Raw genomic sequence first — 18,655 nt, forward strand, 5'->3', positions numbered from 1 at the left:
GACCCCTGCCTCTCACTCCTGCCACTGACCCCTGCCTCTCACTCCTGCCGCTGACCCCTGCCTCTCACTCCTGCCGCCCACCCCTGCCTCTCACTCCTGCCGCCCACCCCTGCCTCTCACTCCTGCCGCCGATCCCTGCCTCTCACTCCTGCCGCCGACCCCTGCCTCTCACTCCTGCCGCCCACCCCTGCCTCTCACTCCTGCCGCCCACCCCTGCCTCTCACTCCTGCCGCCCACCCCTGCCTCTCACTCCTGCCGCCGATCCCTGCCTCTCACTCATGCCGCTGACCCCTGCCTCTCACTCCTGCCGCTCACCCCTGCCTCTCACTCCTGCCGCTGACCCCTGCCTCTCACTCCTGCCGCTGACCCCTGCCTCTCACTCCTGCCGCTGACCCCTGCCTCTCACTCCTGCTCACAACTGTCCCTAGCGCTTCAACTCCCCTTGATCATAGACTGTTGTGTCCGAGTTTCTGTCCAGGACAAACTGCCACTTATGACACAGAATATTTTACCACAAAATAAACCATGACTGTGCTGGTAGCTGCAGCTTTCAGATGATTACTGTTAACTAAACAGACTTGTATTCCAAACAGCCTGCCTCGCTCGGAGCAGTAGCATTCGGTTTAGCGTGTTAGCCGTGTACTAGCAGTTAAGGCTGTCGTTTGCCACATGACCCATGGAATCATAGACTGTGTGTTTCACACGCACCCCTGGATGCACAGCGGCTGCGGCCGGTTCCTCCCGCTATGCCGGTGCATCCTGGCATAAAAGGCTTCCGGTGCTTACCAGGATAATGGAATTGATGTGACAGGTTCTGATGACATGCTAAAAATAGTGGCAGGACGTGATGCATGTCAGGAACATCAAGACCAGTTTTGCTGCAGCACGGTACAACAAAGGATCCATTTTAAAAGGGGAACTTGGAAAGATTTTAAAGAATAAAAAAATGGACAATTTGTGTTACATGCTGAATGGCAGAAAATGATGACAGGGCTTGTAGTTTTATTTTCATATAATTAACAGTGAAATGCAGCATCCTGCAATATTCCTCAAAAACAAAGCAACCGAAAGCCATAAATGAGACTTTACAGGCAGAGAAACTTTACAAATATTTGGTGGCATCTAAGATTAATTATGTACTGCAGTTTGTTTCTATAACCCCGGACCACTTGCAGTTCACTGCTCTTTGCCAAAGTCTTCATGTTTCAGCTTAATTCACGCAAAGTAAACTGGTGCCTGTGCGTGTATGTATACATTTAAACATATACATATACATTTTTACTGATATCACTTGCGTATATACATATACATTTTTACTGATATCATTTGTGTATGTATGTATACATTTTTACTGATATCACTTGTGTATGTACGTATCCATTTTTACTGATATCACTTGTGTATATACATATACATTTTTACTGATATCATTTGCATATATACATATACATTTTTACTGATATTTGCATATATACATATACATTTTACTGATATCATTTGTGTATATACATATGCATATACATTTTAACTGATATCATTGGCGTATATACATTTTTACTGATACCATTTGTGTATATGCATATACATTTTTACTGATATCAATTGCGTATATACATATACATTTTTACTGATATCATTTGCGTATATACATATACATTTTTACTGATACCATTTGTGTATATACATATGCATATACATTTTTACTGATATTTGTGTATGTACGTATCCATTTTTACAGATATCACTTGTGTATATACATATACATTTTTACTGATATCACTTGTGTATATACATATACATTTTTACTGATATCACTTGTGTATGTACGTATCCATTTTTACTTGTAAAATTTGTGTGTTTATAAATAAAACATTAACTCAATGGCATGAAAGGTGAAGCGATTCCCAAAAAGTCTGCCACAGCATTTGTGTGTCATGTTTCTCTTGCCACCTGTCTTGTGTGGCGACAAATTAATTTGGCTGTTTGCAGATAATATTCTTTCATTAACGGAAAGCACTGTGGCGAAAGCTGCATATCATTTGATAAAATTAAATCAAATTATACATCTTGAGGTATTCTTAGAGACAAAGACTTTCCCGGAACCCCTGCCCAGCCTTCGCTCCCCCCCCCCCCACCTTCTCCTGCAGGGACCAGATCCCAGAGTGAAACAGATTCAGACACAGTCACACAAAGCAGAAGCGGATGGCAGATAGAGCAGTCAGCTGCACCCCCACTGGTGCCCGCCTGCCTGTTTGCAGGGGGGGGGGGTCACAGTTCACTTGACAATCACACAAACAACGTTGCAAAACCCTGAACGCAGCCTTCCACACCGATTGAGTCTTTGGGGAGCTTTCCTGCAGTGCGTACATGACCAGCGGTAAGACCAGCAGACTTCCGGACCGGGACCGGACAATGGCCAGGCACCCGTCTCCGCCCACAGACTGGTCCAGCGTGTGCTGGTGTGGACTAGTGGGGAGTGGAGATGTGCAGCAGGAGTGCAGGAATAAGGTGTCCATCCATATCCCTCCTGTACAGTTCATGCTGACAGATCTTATAACCATACACACAAATGACAGTCTTAATTCTTAACAGCTAGTTACATCTGCATTCACCACCACTGTTTAGACATGACAAGGTACTCATATAGTTCCTGGATTAAGTTCAGGATTGTGGTACATGTTGCATTAGTTATTCTGTGTCATAACTGTTCTTGCAAGATTTTATCTTAATTTAATAACTGGTGTCACGCCAGGCAACTGAAGTTCAGGCCTGAAGCCATAAACAGGCAGATGTATTTATGTTAGTTTCTACATCGAATTCTGTCAAATATTGTGCTTGTAACCAGCTTTTAAAGGAAGTAATAGATTGCATAAATGTTGAATTTCATGGCAAAAAATATTAGACTTGATGGGGGGAATACACTGCTGCATGTTTTTCTTCTATTTATTATTAGCAATAAAAAATGTAATGTTACAATAAACATGCTTGCCTAACACTGTATATGGCTGTAGAGAGTGGTTATTATGCCAAATATAAAAATCAGCTAATTTTTCGTCCTCTGGGTTATTGAACTTCAAGGTCAGTCGACAAAGAAGATGTAAACAAACTACATTTTTAAGCATATGTTAGACAGATAGCGTTCAGTTATTTGTGTAGGTGAAGGAACGAACAAATCACGAGAAAGCAATTTACAAAACGTTACATTATTCATAGAGCGAAGGGAGGCTCATAATTCACCGAGGATTATATTTACGCTTTATAAGCTCCTATAAACACTATTTTAAAATTGTCTCTAATTGGTTCAGGAGCTGTATTTCAAAACATTAGTAGGAAATGCTTTTGCGAAGGCGACAAGCAAAGCCAAACAAAAGGTGCTTTACGGTAATCTGCCCACAGGCGTCGAAGGGGCGCGTGCCGCACGCTCTGGCACTTATTCATTTCGTCTTTCACTGTCATTTGTTTTCACGGTATCATTACAAATAAATTAACTGTTAACCTAATATACGCTTTTAAATATGTATTATATTAAGCCCCTACTATATTAAAATAAACTTCCCATGTGAGTTCATCTATAGACATTAGTCTTGAGAGTTTTGGTTTTGTATAATTAAACGATTCCCACTATATCCCCAATGTTATAAATATTTCGTGGATGTAGCAAATTTCAGTTCTTTCGTACTAAATTGTATTTGACAAGATACTCCTTATGTTTCACTTCAATGTTTTTTCTGTCTTATATTTTAGGACGCCATAGTGAAAGAATAAATACATATAAAGTTTTTCCCCTCCGATTTCTAGTCTGTTTTCATCTTTTTCTTCTTGTAATTTTGTTTGCTATCACTTGATAGCCAAATTTATGTTGGAAAAAAACTGACGCCAGTGATTTTCTTACTTATTAATAGAATGTAAATGCGCATAAATTTGTACAAAAAAATCGCTCGACACACTTAAATGTCATAAATTATTTTCAAAGATGTTGACATTGTACATAGGTATGCCCGCATTTCTGCCATTGTTTACGTTTCAGCTATAGATTGTGAAGATTGCGCAGGCATGAAACGTGATTTTGAAATTTGTTATTGCGAAAGAATAGCACCGCTGGATTATAGAAAATAATTCTAGACACAAATTCACATGCAAAATTTAAATCATGATCAAATATTACTAATACCGTCAATGTTACAAAAACTATTAATATTATATACAATAGTAAGGAGCCCGCGTCGTTACCTTCATAGACTTGGTTTACATAAGCGGAAACTCTTACTATAATAAACCAAATAACCAATCAGTAAGTAATTAAGATACAGAACAAACGACTTGAGACACTGTCAGTCTGCCTGCGCATGTGTATCTCGAAACTGAATGCACTTGCAAAGTAACCGCAAATGATCAGACTTTGGCTCACATACAAAGCAAGATGTCCGTGACACTGGCATCTGGCCCTGACTTCCGATGTATTAATCTCGCCATTTCCCACTGGCGTGCTGCTCGGTCGCAGCCGCCGCCGCCGCAGCCCGGACCTGCGCTCGTCACGGGCGTTTGTGGCGCGCCGTGAGCGAGGAGACTACTCCGCGCGAGCTGGGCGTGGCGTGACAGCGGCGCCAGCCAATCAGATGTTTGTTTTTTTCCTCGAGCGAAGACTGGAGAAGTTCTTTTAGAGAGGCAGCCTGCTGGCTCGCGAGTCTGGAGTAACTTAGAGCCGCGATGGACTCACTTTCTGTTTGTCTGGTGTTATTAGTCCTGCTTTCAGGGACGGGATTACGACAAGCCGAAGGTAGGCATACGCTCAGGCGCCGTTAAGGCTTTTGCACTTTGAATCGGTTTTTAAAGTTTGGTTTTGAGTCTAGGGCTCCCTCCCCCCTCTTTTTACGTTGCTGTTTTCAAGACTCGCTGCCTAAAGACTGTTTTCAAAGATGGCGCAGGTCAGAGAGCGAGCGAACTCGAGCCGCACCGTCAGGAATCGTTAGTCTTATGTGACTTGCGAGCTCCCGAGGAGGAGAAAACGAGAGCGGTGGGGAGGGAAAAAAACGGAAAGTCACTACAGCTTAATTAGGCTTTGGCGCGGCTGGTCCGAGATTAGAGCCAGCTCCAAAGTCGCCTAACTGGTTTCCATCCCAGCGGTGCCTGGGCGCCCCCGCCACGACGAGCGGAGCCCCGCCGCAGCCGCGCACTGCCAAGTTGCCCCGAGGCTTTCCTGCGTGACTGGGACGAATCGGACCGGGCGTATAGTCAGGACGTGGCCGCGGCGGACGGTGTTATAGCGGGAGTGCGGATGAGTGTGAGCCCGTACGGTCAGCGGCCTGTGTGTGTGTGTGTGTGTGTGTGTGTGTGTGTGTGTGTGTGTGTGTGTGTGTGTGTGTGTGTGTGTTTCCCGTGCGGTGGTGCAGCGGGGAACCGGGTGGGGGGGTCTGTGCCACTAACTATACAAACAATCCAACAGTGATACAAATGTCTGACACCGATGGTCGCTCTATTGAAAGCAAATCCTTTGCCTTCAGTTTCCAGATGACATTCCAGCATGTTAACCTGACTCGCACGTCGCCTGTTGTCAAACGCATGTGCATGTCCAGTTTCGATGGATATGTAGTTACCGCGAGGTTGTCAGTTTGTATAACCTTGCACTGATTTCTAGTTTTCAACACGGGGTACTAGTTAAACAAACGGGTGGATAGATGTGCGATGAGTGAAGCGGACTGTTATTGTGCACGCAGCGCCTTTGTCTTCTCGGATACTTGTTGAAGGACGTGATCGTTAGTGTATTGGCGTCACCGAGTGAGCATCGAGACGGTCATTTTTATTACTACTTAAATTATATGCTAACAAACCGTTTTAAATCAACTTCCGATGGTGGTCTTACTGGGTCAGAGCCGTTCGGAAAGCCCTGTGCTTGCCTCCGGACCGTCACACGCCCATCTCGTACCGCCTGTAATCATTGCTGGCCGCAGCGTTTTCCGTCCATTTGCTCCCCGCGGCTGGCACGCTGTGGCCGGGCTGGCGAGGAAACGACGCTGTGACGACCAGCTCCATGTGTAATTTTCACTCGTGTTACACCTTCACAGTTTGGAATTGCACGGGCACATGATCGCGGGGCATATGGCAGTTTGTTCTGCTATGTTGACATTTCAATACAGCCTCTCTGGGTGCAGACAGTTTCACCATGCGAGTGCTTACGTTATCGCCACGCTGGTTTTTATATAGTGAAAGAAAATAATATATTCCGTTATGTATAAATAACAGTGTAAATTAGTACATGTCAAAGAATCGTTCTTGTCGCGTTAGTGGTTCCTTACGCGAGTCGGATAATCAGCATCACAATGCGATGGAATTCAGATCCTGTACCGTGTACTCTGGCGTCTCTCTACCAAACGGCTGGGATGCGCGCCCTTTCCGCTGTTTTGATGGATGTTCTCGTTCCCGTCTTTGTTTGCTTTAGTATGCCCAGAAACACGTACACCGTTTCCCTGCGGGAACTGATAAATAAAACATAAATAACGGTACGCGCTTCTGAAATGCAAACATTACCTGTGCACACATGGGTATTGTTACATTGTGGAAATCTTTTGGTTCAGTTCCTGACACAGGTGTGACATTCAGGTTACATTTTCACTTCACCAGTGAACAGTTGAATCCTCTTGACCAGAATGTTAACTTTCTCTCACTTAACCCAGGCTGAATGCCCAGTGTGTGTGTGCTGTTGCCTTTTACAGGAGCCAGGAATTTTGCAAACACTTGTTTCTCCAACATCCTCATGTCATTCACTGCCCTGTGCATCTTCCCGCTGACAAACCTGCTATTTAGTCAAAGTCATGTCTTTGCTATGCAGTGACAGCCAGTAAGCAGCATTAAACATTAATGGCCTGTGCTATGAAGAGTGAGTGTTGATGAGTCCGGTCCCCAGCTCTATGGTGGTGAGGAGAGACATTTTTGATCCACGCTTTTTCAGAGTCCAGGGGCAGGTTCATTCTGGAAGTCTGTTCCCTCTTCATTTCTGTAAGAGGTGATGTAGTTGTGTTACAGAAAAAATAAAAAATACACATTCGCTGTCAAGTTTATTTTTTCAGCATTTTTGCCGTTATGGTGTATTTTTCCCACTGCAACTGAATTATTTGAATGGGTTTCGTTTTGGCTGTATGGTATTATTATTATTATTATTATTATTATTATTATTATTATTATTATTATTGTCATTGTTATTTATTACATTTTATTTAGAGATGCACCCGTTGCTGTTTTTGCTCTTTCTGATTTTTTATTTTTTTATTTTTTGCAGTTGTGACCAACCGATTCTGATTTTCTTTCTAAGAACTATAATTGACAGCATATAGAAACAAAAATCAGCTTTCATGCAAAATTTTATTTTCATAATATAAGAAATTGTAAAGTTTAGCAATTTCCCCCAACCTGGACTGAGTTACCAGGTCTTCTCTGTGCTCTGTGACTGGAAAGGGGTGCAAATAACAACTAACTCGAAATGAGCTGCTGTGTGCCCAACTTTACCCGACATATTTTACTTTACCAAACAAGAGCAACAGATTTAAATAACAAGACAGTTACTTATATCATTTTCCAGTTTGTTTAAACTCACCAGATAACACATTTGACCTTTTTCTTTTTTTACTCGTGTTAAAGTCCACAGCTTGCAATCCTCCAAAAAAGTGAAGTCTAATATGCTCTTCCAAATAATAATAGGTGCAAGTTAATATTGATACCAGCATCACATGTTATGCACATAATCTAACTTACTAGCGGTGTAAGTATTGTAAGATCAGCCTTTTTCATACCTTCATACTGTTTGGACGTTATAGCGCAGTGGCTTAAAGTTTCACTGAACTGTTTTTACTCTCATAGGAATAAACCTTGGCTAGCTCTGCACTTTTAATGATTATTCATTCTCAAGATTACCTTGTATATGGTTAACGATCATTTTAAAGTTCACCTTCCGACGTTTCACCACGTTTTCTTCTTGCTTCCCTCACAGTTTACTTTAGCTTTACATATATTACAAATTGCAGTTTTCATGTCGTCTTCATTTACAATGAAGAACTTGCTTGCTAATGACATTTTATCATGTGGCTGTGAGCGTGCAGGTGCCTGTGAGGTTGTTGCCTGCACTGCTGTGTGTATGACCTGTGGCGCATGCCTGAAAAAGACCGGTTTGGTATTGGAAATGCACGAGACTGACCAGCTGGTCTCCGGTCCGGGCCAAGCACGCTGAACATTGGTCGATTCCGGTCCCTGGCCAATCGATCGGTGCATCTCTAGTTTTATTTATTTATTTCCTTGCATAAGCAACAAATAGTCAAACCTGCTGTACAACTGAGTTCCTGAAATGCAATCAGACTGTTTCCCAGCAGGTGGATGTGGTTTATGGACCTGGAAGTCACTGCTTTAGCAGTTACTGAGGATGGGGACCCAGAGACTGATCTGCAGCCGCACCTTGGCGGTGATGGCAGTGAGGGGCTTTAGCAGTTACTGAGGATGGGGACCCAGAAACTGATCTGCCATGTGCCTACAGGAAGCAAGCAGGCAGGCTGCAGCCACGGCCTTGGTGGTGATGGCAGTGAGGGGCTTTAGCAGTTACTGAGAATGGGGACCCAGAGACTGATCTGCCATGTACCTACAGGAAGCAGTCAGGCTGCAGCCACGGCCTTGGTGGTGATGGCAGTGAGGGGCTTTAGCAGTTACTGAGAATGGAGACCCAGAGACTGATCTGCAGCTGCGCCTTGGCGGTGATGGCAGTGAGGGGCTTTAGCAGTTACTGAGGATGGGGACCCAGAGACTGATCTGCCATGTACCTACAGGAAGCAGTCAGGCTGCAGCTACGGCCTTGGCGGTGATGGCAGTGAGGGGCTTTAGCAGTTACTGAGGATGGGGACCCAGAGACTGATCTGCCATGTACCTACAGGAAGCAGGCAGGCTGCAGCCACGGCCTTGGTGGTGATGGCAGTGAGGGGCTTTAGCAGTTACTGAGAATGGGGACCCAGAGACTGACCTGCCATGTACCTACAGGAAGCAGTCAGGCTGCAGCCACGGCCTTGGTGGTGATGGCAGTGAGGGGCTTTAGCAGTTACTGAGGATGGGGACCCAGAGACTGATCTGCCATGTACCTACAGGAAGCAGTCAGGCTGCAGCTACGGCCTTGGCGGTGATGGCAGTGAGGGGCTTTAGCAGTTACTGAGGATGGGGACCCAGAGACTGATCTGCCATGTACCTACAGGAAGCAGGCAGGCTGCAGCCACGGCCTTGGTGGTGATGGCAGTGAGGGGCTTTAGCAGTTACTGAGAATGGGGACCCAGAGACTGACCTGCCATGTACCTACAGGAAGCAGTCAGGCTGCAGCCACGGCCTTGGTGGTGATGGCAGTGAGGGGCTTTAGCAGTTACTGAGGATGGGGACCCAGAGACTGATCTGCCATGTACCTACAGGAAGCAAGCAGGCAGGCTGCAGCCACGGCCTTGGTGGTGATGGCAGTGAGGGGCTTTAGCAGTTACTGAGAATGGGGACCCAGAGACTGATCTGCAGCTGCGCCTTGGCGGTGATGGCAGTGAGGGGCTTTAGCAGTTACTGAGGATGGGGACCCAGAGACTGACCTGCCATGTACCTACAGGAAGCAGTCAGGCTGCAGCTGCGGCCTTGGCGGTGATGGCAGTGAGGGGCTTTAGCAGTTACTGAGGATGGGGACCCAGAGACTGATCTGCCATGTACCTACAGGAAGCAGGCAGGCTGCAGCCACGGCCTTGGTGGTGATGGCAGTGAGGGGCTTTAGCAGTTACTGAGAATGGGGACCCAGAGACTGACCTGCCATGTACCTACAGGAAGCAGGCAGGCTGCAGCTGCGGCCTTGGTGGTTATGGCAGTGAGGGGCTTTAGCAGTTACTGAGAATGGGGACCCAGAGACTGACCTGCCATGTACCTACAGGAAGCAGGCAGGCTGCAGCTGCGGCCTTGGCGGTGATGGCAGTGAGGGGCTTTCTCGGTGAGCTCCACCGCACGAGAAGGAGGACACTCGACATTTCCTGTGTTACCAGTGAATTTCAGAATTTTTTTGCAATTTTTCCAAAATGTTTTACTAAATTTATAGGTAATTTCTTCTGTAAAAGGTCAGGTGGCTAGCTTGGGAGCTTCAGTATGCATTCAATGGCCATGTTATTAGGTATCCCTACATTAGTATAATGTGGAATCCCCTTTTGTTCCCAGAGTATTTGTATGTCAGTATTCGGAGATGCTTTTCTGCACACCACTGTTGTATTTCACTGTTATTTTTGCACTTTTTTTGCTCTCCTATTAGCTGACTCTGGCCATTCTCCTCTGGGCCGTTTCATTAACAAATTTTTATCAACAACAGCCCTGCCCCTGACTGGATGTGTTTCTCTATTGTACCATTGTCTATACATTTATAGACATTGGTACTTGCAATTCTCAGGAGGGTTTCAGTTTCTGAGATGCTGCCACCAACAATCACACCACAATTAAATTATTGTACACAATTGTGCAGAGTGCAATTTTAAATGCGCTTCTCTTGCTTCAGTAAGTTACTCTGCAGTTCTGTTGAAGGGGATCAGTACTGCTGCCAGTTCTGATTCCTACCTGTGTAATTTAACAAAATACTTGCTCTGTGACATCGAGGAGGAAGTCTTGTGAGTTTGGTCTGTCATCCGCCTATGTTGTAATTACTAATAATAAAATAGACAAACATTTGTGCAGTGTTTTTTTTTTTCAAAACCCAAAGGTGCTAACAATATATATATATATATATATATATATATATATATATATATATATATATATATATATATATATATATATATATATATATATATATATATATATATATATATATATATATAATAAAAAACATTTCTCAGAGGATGATGTGTAATTTGTCGCCCCTGCTTTTGTTGAGCCAATTTATCGTTATATTCAAGGTATATGCCTGAACATTTTTCTTATAGCGTTTTTAGGTATTTCTTACCTTATGCAATTCGGCAGGTCCCGGCACCTGTAATTTCCATTATCTGGGAGAGAGATGGGCAGTGAAGCCAGTGCCTGTACTTATCCATACACTGAGCCTGCAACAAAGGACTTGGGGACCTGTTCCAGAATATCGTGTCTGATATCACACACTTGAGCAAAAGAGGTATTACATATATATCATTGTTTTCCAGTGGTACCATAATTATGTGGAAATGCTGAATGTCAATTGAATTTTGACAGAATTTTAATACTGTAACCATGAACCCTTAAATTCCAGAGTAGAAACGGAAACATTTGGTTTCCAATCTGATTAAAAATCGAGACACAAGTGTGGTGATTCTTTTTATTCCTCCTCCCTTCTAAACGCTAAAGCAATGAATTGTTTCTTGATGGTCTGTGAAGGGGAAAGCTGTAGCAATATGCAGAAGGTAATAGGGAAACAGTATCTGGGCAGACGCTCTGTTTTCGCTGAAGGCGTAGGGTCTCCGTGGAGGTACTCGGCGCTTTCCGCTTGGCTTCAGCGGTACTTGCAGTAACTCGGATGATGTAAAGGATGCTCAACCCAGAAGCAAGGATTAGCTGAAACGTGCTGCAATTTCATAATTTTCAGTGCCTTATTTTTTTTTGTCATTGACGTGTGCGTGTCCTGGTTTTTCCTGCAATGCTTCCGCATTGTACCTTTCCTGTCCAGTGCATTTCCTTTGATAAGGTTTTGGTGAATAGGATTCTCCTTCTGTCACCACTAAAAGGTGTGGCTGTGCACTATTGCTGCATGAGGCATTCATTCCGATATCCCAGCAGAAACATTGCATCACCATGATTGCAGCACTAAGCTCAGTTACTGTCTCTGGTGTTTAAACTAATTATTACTGACAAGAATAAAACTGTTTGTTCATTATGCATGGCTGCAGCTTGCTTTTCTCAAAGTAGTTTTTAAATGTTGTGAAATGTCCTGATTTGACTGCAAGAAATTTTATTTGTTTTCCTTTTATTATTTTTTTGAGTTTGTTAAACTGTTGCATACACATTTGAAATTGTGTTATATATATATATATAATTGGACCTTTTAAGCCATCATGTTGTATTTAAGGTTTCCTAAAGTGTGTGTTGCAGTTCTGCAATGCTATTTAGAAGGTATTTAGGCAGGATAATTAGTGGATTATGTTAGCTGGCCTTTCGGGGAGACGCTTTAAGTGCAGTCCCGCCTAATTGACGGCTCCAGTACGACACACACCTCATGCCCCACGAAGGACAGACTGAACTTCCTGCGTGCCTGAGATCACTTGTTCCCAGGTCCCTCTCCAGACATTGTGTCACCTTGCAAAATAGCACCAGCCTCATTTCTGATTCTCTAATTCTGATAAGACTTTGCATGTGTTTCTGTTCTATCATTATTACTGAGCCATTTCCTTGTACATCGGCTTTCTAGCTGGAGACGGCTAGAGTCACTTTGCCGCTTTTGCCGAATGTCCTGATCATGGCTCATCTCTTGATGAATAGGTGTGGCTTCGGCTCGGGGGGGTTACAGACCCACCATTGCTGTTTAAGGGCTCTTTACCTAAACCTGGCTTTTAGGCAAAGTGCCACCGGTACCCTGTCCTGTTTGCCTGCCCCTTGCTGTATGGTCCCCCACCCCACACCCCCCATGTGCTGTTTTCTTACACAGCTCTGTGGTTTCCTGGGTCATTATACGTGTAGATTCTATACAGTTTATTGATCATTTTTACCTGGTGAATGACATGGACTAGACCTTACAAAGTGAATTTCCCACTTAATTTTTAAAAATCAAAATAATGTCTTATTAATGTGCACTAAAATTTGACGAAATATTTACTATTTTTTGGCAGCGGCTGGACATAGAAAGTATAGAATTAGGCCTCATGTTCATTTCTCTTGAGAGACTGGTCACATCCCATCTGTGACTGGGATTTGAAATTTACATGTGTGCTTGCCGCAGTTTCCTTGGCGTGCATAGGTACATGCGGTGCCCCCTGTCCAGTGCAGCGCTATTGCCGTGAGCAGGGGCTCCACTGTAAGCTGTGGGGTCTCAGTGATGACCTGAAAGAGAAGGTACAGTGACGTGTGCTGCTGGCCTGTTTTAAATGCTCAGATTTGCTCCCTGACTTTGAGTCTGGTGTTTACCCACGATGCACTTTCAGACCACCTGAAGTCTGGCTTCTCGGAATCTTTCAAGTGCTTCTTGTGCAAACTTCTGCCAATGAGGAGATTTTTTTTTTTACTTAGCTATGCTATTCAGAGGGTTGCTTTGTTTATTAATGGCTTCTTTGGGCCTGTTAGTTACTAAATACGCATCAAAAGAATTTCTCTTTCTCTTATCCTAGCCTTTAAAGAAATGGATCGGTGAATTGATGTGTACTAACATTATCCATGCATAGCTTACACATTAGTGATGTAGGGTACAGATGGTAAGCTGGCTGCATTAGCCCAGAGGAGGAGCAGGATCCCGGTGTGAATCTGAAGGCTTATGATTTAACTGGAGGGTAATAAGCAGGGAAATGAAGTTCGGAAGCTCATCAGTGCTGACCAGTATATGCTGTGTATCAGTCGGGGGGCATGTACAGTTTTTTTTTTTTTTGGCTCTCCCCTTCATGTCTGGAATTTTTATGACGAACATCAGTACTTGTGCCAAAAATGCTAATTTTCAGATAATTTTGCAGTAAATGCTTATATGAGCAGTATTTTTCTTTTATGTTAATTTTGCACATCTAAACTTAAGGCCACTTAAAAAAAAATTGGTTCTCATCCTTTTTTTTTGGAGGGGGTGGGTAGGGGGGAGGGATTTTTTAATTTTTTTTTTTACAAATTTTGATTGTTCGGACTTTCAAATATGTAAGAAAATACATATTTGAAAATACATACCGAAGAGAGCAGACCTACTTAGTACGCCTCCTCAGTTCTTCCAGTTTGTTGCGTTTCAAATATATTAAATGTAAGAAAATACAAGAATGTAAATTCCTTGATCCATGTGTATCTCATAAATGCCTTCCCAACTATGGATTTGGATACTTTATGCTGATGTTTCATTCGTGAATATAAAAATGATACTATTTGAAAGCAATATTCTGTTTGTCATTCCCATTCTAAATGAACAACCAAGATTTTAAAATATATATCTAGAAAGAAAGTGTATTAAAACATGTTAAAACACGAGGAATTTACAAAATACAGGAACCTGAATGGTTGAACAAGGAAATGCAGCTCTACAAACAAGTACTTAAGAACATGTACCACATCACTTCCCCAGATTTAAATCTTTGCACCAGCCCATCTCAGGTAGAGACAAATTTAGGTTCATGAAACCATTCCATGACTAGGATTACACAATGTGGATCAATCGTCGATGTGGAATGTGCGGGAAATTGAAATTTCGTCATTCTTGGGCATTTTCCAGGCGATTTTTACAAAAAAAAAAATAAAAATTTGGGTCGGAGGGATTTCGGCGGGTCGGGAAGGGACGAGAACCAATTTTTTTAAGTGGCCTAATTCTAGAATTTTTTTTAAAAGAAATGAGTGAAATGTGAGCTCTGGTTATGGTTTTTCATTGGTAACTAAAAATATTCAGACCAGCTTAACATTTCCCCCCCTCCCTCCACCACCACCATGAGACACACCCCTATGTGTCACACACTGTTATGTCTAGACGCTGTTAATCAGTGCGTTAACATGTCTCACAGCTGTTATCTTTACCCCAGCAGATGATGTTCTGTCACATTGTAGTGTCATATAGGCCCCAAATGCAGAATGCTCTAGATGGACTCCTTAATTTAATTTTTTTTTTGTAGCCAGGTCAGGTGATCTGGACTCTTGGGCCCAGGGGGCAGCATTTGTGCACCCAATTCTCTGTAAAATGGTGCCATACACACATTTGCGTGCGAGGTGGGCAGTTCCTCGGGAAGACAAACTGCCCTGCAGTGAGTGTTTTCGTGCTGGTATGTTTGCTGCCGTTTAGTGTGAGAGGAGCCCTGCCAGTGGCCAGTGTTAAGCAGCCGCTGCGCCCTCTATCTGTGGAGTGGGCTGGTGGTGAACTCTGTAATCTCTCAAGGCAGCAGATTATAGCACCAAAGCAGCGGCTTGGGAATTGGCATTCTCAGGGTTTAGCAAGTTGCCTTTTTTTTTTGCACGTACCTGCCGTCGTATGTCGCTATGGAAATGTCACCCTGTTTGGCAGCGCTTATGTGATTGTGGCCATGGTCTTTCAGATCTTACCCCGCTGTTGATGTGCAGGGACGGCCACGCCAAGCTGACCGGTCAGGTTTCAGATCTGACCCCGCTGTTGATGTGCAGGGAGGGTCACGCCAAGCTGACCGGTCAGGTTTCAGATCTTACCCCGCTGTTGATGTGCAGGCAGGGTCACGCCAAGCTGACCGGTCAGGTTTCAGATCTGACCCCGCTGTTGATGTGCAGGGAGGGTCACGCCAAGCTGACCGGTCAGGTTTCAGATCTGACCCCGCAGTTGATGTGCAGGCAGGGTCACGCCAAGCTGACCGGTCAGGTTTCAGATCTGACCCCGCAGTTGATGTGCAGGCAGGGCCACGCAAAGCTGACCGGTCAGGTTTCAGATCTGACCCCGCTGTTGATGTGCAGGGAGGGCCATGCCAAGTGGACCAGTCAGGATTCGTCTTATTTTCGGGTGTGACCTGCACTCTTAGTTCTTTTGGGACATTATGTTGATGTTGCGCCCCGGCGATATAATCGCTTGGAGATGGAGACAGGAAACGTGAGTCACGGCGGCTTGATGAGGAAGTTGCCGGGCAGATAGATTCCCGCTATGTTGTGTACGATGTGCTGTCTCGGAATTCCCCCCCCGAAGCTGTGGTCAGCTCAAAGAAGGGCGTGTCCTATGTAAGAAGCCCGCCTCCGCATTCAGAGCCTCTGGCGTTGCTTCATAACCAGTGGCCGGTGCTACGAAGCGGGGTTACTGGCTTATAGGGGTAACTTGTCGGATTTAAGCTAAGTTTAAATGGACTTTATATTTGTTCACTTACATTTTGCCCAGACTCCCTTAGATCTGACAAGTTACCTTGCTAAATCAGTAACCCTGCTTCGTAGTACAGGCCATTGGCTTCATCTTTAGGATTGTGCGTGTGTGCGTGCGCGTGCGTGCGTGCGTGCGTGGTCTTCTTGGAGTGTCCACTGGTTGAATTTTGAGGAACTGAGAACGTGTCTGTACGCTGAGATTTCAGCTGCCTGTCCCAACCATATTTAAATGAGTTGCGCTGGGTGAAGAAGTGAGCACAGATGAATGGGCTTTCTGGCTAGAACTGCATTTTCTGTATTTTCACTTATTTTGTAAAGCAGGTTTTTTAAAAGGGGCTTAGGTTATGCTATATGCCCTATTAGTCAGTGTGCTTTTTGTGTCTGTGCCATGAGCCTGATTAAGAGGCATATTCAGGCATCTGGCTGGCAGGGAGGAAGGTCACAGAGCAGAGCAGTTGCTGTGGACATCTGGTGGCGAAGAGCCTCATCTTCTGCCAGACCTGCTTCAGGTACAGCAAGGACAGGCGGATGCTTTTGTGTGCAAGCGTGTGAATGTCCACATGCGAGTGGCACATGTCAGCGTGCAGTGCGTGTGGCGAGTCGTGACACCTGGGTACACCCCCCCCCCCCATATGCTGCGATACGGTATAGACACAGGCAGCCCATAGGGGTGCAGGGATTGTGGTTGCCAGGAGACGGCAATAATTAATTCAGCCATGCAGCCTTGTGGCAAATAAGGAGTTAAGGGCTGCATATTGGCGAGGGGCTCACAAGCACGCCCCACCCCCACACAGAGTGAGGCGAACACGCGATCCTGCAATCAGTCAGGATGAATGTGCCTTATTTTCGCAGGCAGCTTTTATAGTGAGCTGACTGTCAGCTTTGGGGCCTTTTGCTCTTGTGTGTGTGTGTGTGTGTGTGTGTGTGTGTGTGTGTGTGTGTGTGTGTGTGTGTGTGTGTGTGTGTGTGTGTGTGTGTGTGTGTGTGTGTGTGTGTGTGTGTGTGTGTGTGTGTAGGGGTGCAGGTAATAAATAGTGGGAAGGAGTGTGTTAGGGCTGTGAGCGACAGCTGATGCAGTTTGAACCTCTGGCCTCATCCGGTTACCGATGTTGCTCTTTTGATGTTCAGCAATTTCAGTTACACGATGTTCATTTATCACAGAATATATAAGTAAGCGAAACATGACGTGGCAAATGCTCCCCTTTCACGGCCCCTTGGAGGGAGACCAGGTGGGCAGCTGCCCTCGGAGGACGGATCAGGCGTCCTGATCGATCAGCCGGGCTCCCGTCATCGTGCCGCAGCTCCTGCAGCAGAGCAGCTCTCGCTTCAGTGGCGCCGCCGTCCTGCTGCCTGTGGCCCCGACCCGGACAGCTTTTCTGTGTGGCGTTGCTCCCCTATGCTGTGTCAGGTTATATGTAAGCCCATACCACCCACTGTCTGTCTCTACATCCAGTAAATCTGAATACCACCGTCAGTTGGGTCATTCTTATGCCATATTCTGACTGCCGATGGAGATGTGAACATTTGTCAGCTTAAAGTTTAAACGCCTCATAGTATTGGCTGTTAATTTAGTCTCTTAATGGACACCTACTGGCGGATTCTGGAACTGAATTTATTAAATGTACTTTTTGTCCAAGCCTCTTGTATCTTCGATAGACTAAGATTGCACCATTTTTATAACTTGAGATTAGTCTTCCTCACCTGTAAATGTGGAGTAACAGCGACTCTTTCCATAGCGTTATAACATAATGCCATGTTTGCCATTGCAGCTCCTGTATGGAAACACTGATCCTCTTTCTTGGCTCCATCTGTAATTCTGGCTTTTCTTACGGAAAAGGTCTCACGATTTGCCCACTGGAAGACTGTTCTGGACGTACGTTCAGGGGCTGATGGTCCCATGCATCAGGTTTTTGCTGTGTCCGCTGAAAGACGTGGCTGTTGTGTCAGGTTAGGTTATGCCTCCCTTGCAGCTGAGCTGCGCAGACACCAGGGGAGACGAAGGACCTTGGCTTGCAGCTATGGCCGGGAATTCGGGGAACACAAACGCTGCAGACAATGTGCAGAGAGTGCAATCGCAGGCCCCATTAAAGGAAGACGCTGCATTTCCCACACTTCCCGCTCTCCAGTGACACATGGCTTGGTCCTGAGCAGCAAAATTTAGGGGAATAGGCTTCTGGCTGCCGCCCTCTTACTTAAGTAATTACTTTGATTTGAGCGCTTGGTTTTCTGGCATGTCTTGTCAGCGTCACTCCCTTTACTACTCATGGTTATGCAAATGCTCGCCAGCCCTGCACTCGGTGCACTCGCCGAAATAATCAGTAAGTGTACTATAGGGAGTGGCACGAGCTACCGAGGGACTCCGGCAAATTGATTGCACAGATGGACCCATTTCAGCCCATTCATGGAGACTCGTCGCTCTCCTCCGTTACCATCATCGGGAACAAGTCCGCGTCGTGGAGGCACAGCACGCGGAGTTTGTCAAAGGCCGTGCAGCTGCCGTCTGCAATGCTGCCAGCATTACCTTTTCCCCACTGAGGCTTTTCGACATTCCCCTTTTAATGTACCTTTTATGTCCCCGCCTTGCCATTTTCACCCGTGGTCAGGAGCTAATTCACAGGTGTTAACTTTGCACTGCACGCATGTGTTATATAGCAGTCTGCTCTTAGTCAGTTCTTAACTG

General features: G+C 45.0%; 1 protein-coding gene across 2 annotated transcripts in view; it reads left to right on the top strand.

Annotated features, from left to right (window-relative positions):
- The first annotated feature begins 4,618 nt into the window (after window positions 1-4,618).
- LOC125723978 (TGF-beta receptor type-1-like) overlaps window positions 4,619-18,655 on the top strand; it is a 36,031-nt gene continuing 21,994 nt past the window's right edge. Inside the window, exon 1 of one of the 2 annotated variants that reach the window (XM_049000795.1) lies at window positions 4,619-4,777. In XM_049000795.1, coding sequence (XP_048856752.1) covers window positions 4,708-4,777 — 70 coding nt within the window. In that variant the 5' untranslated portion in view covers window positions 4,619-4,707. The remainder of the gene's footprint in view (window positions 4,778-18,655) is intronic. The other variant, XM_049000796.1, reaches the window with a different exon arrangement.

This window comes from Brienomyrus brachyistius, unplaced genomic scaffold (genome assembly GCF_023856365.1).
Source record: "Brienomyrus brachyistius isolate T26 unplaced genomic scaffold, BBRACH_0.4 scaffold53, whole genome shotgun sequence".
Classification (NCBI taxonomy): domain Eukaryota; kingdom Metazoa; phylum Chordata; class Actinopteri; order Osteoglossiformes; family Mormyridae; genus Brienomyrus; species Brienomyrus brachyistius.